The following is a 301-nucleotide window of genomic DNA, read 5'->3' on the forward strand; positions in this document are numbered from 1 at the left end:
GCCCAAGAAAGGGATTGGAGCCAGTGCCGTGGTGATCCCTCTGCACGGGACTGACTATGGGAGACCTAGACCCCCCCATGCTGCTCCAAGGGGTCTGACCCCCAAGGCTGCTCTGAGGCATCTGTTTGACCCCACCATGCTGCCCCCAGAAGGGCCTGTCCCCCCACGCTGCCCACCCCTGTGGGGCAGGAGTGACCCCGCGGGCACCCACAGGCAGCAGCAGTTTGGGGAGGGGACTGCACCAGCCCCCCCTCCCAGCCCTCACCTTGGCTTTTTGGGGTGCCTCGGCCCCCACATCCCG

The 301-nt window shown here is 67.1% G+C and overlaps 1 protein-coding gene across 1 annotated transcript in view; it reads right to left on the minus strand.

Moving 5' to 3' along the window:
- CCDC102A (coiled-coil domain containing 102A) overlaps nt 1-298 on the minus strand; it is a gene marked incomplete at its 5' end in the record, with an annotated part of 2,769 nt that extends 2,471 nt beyond the window's left edge. Inside the window, one exon of the mRNA XM_010168241.1 lies at nt 266-298. Coding sequence (XP_010166543.1) covers nt 266-298 — 33 coding nt within the window. The remainder of the gene's footprint in view (nt 1-265) is intronic.
- Between the last annotated feature and the right edge of the window lie 3 nt (nt 299-301).

This window comes from Antrostomus carolinensis, unplaced genomic scaffold (genome assembly GCF_000700745.2).
Source record: "Antrostomus carolinensis isolate BGI_N321 unplaced genomic scaffold, ASM70074v2 scaffold34765, whole genome shotgun sequence".
NCBI classification, from domain to species: Eukaryota; Metazoa; Chordata; class Aves; order Caprimulgiformes; family Caprimulgidae; genus Antrostomus; species Antrostomus carolinensis.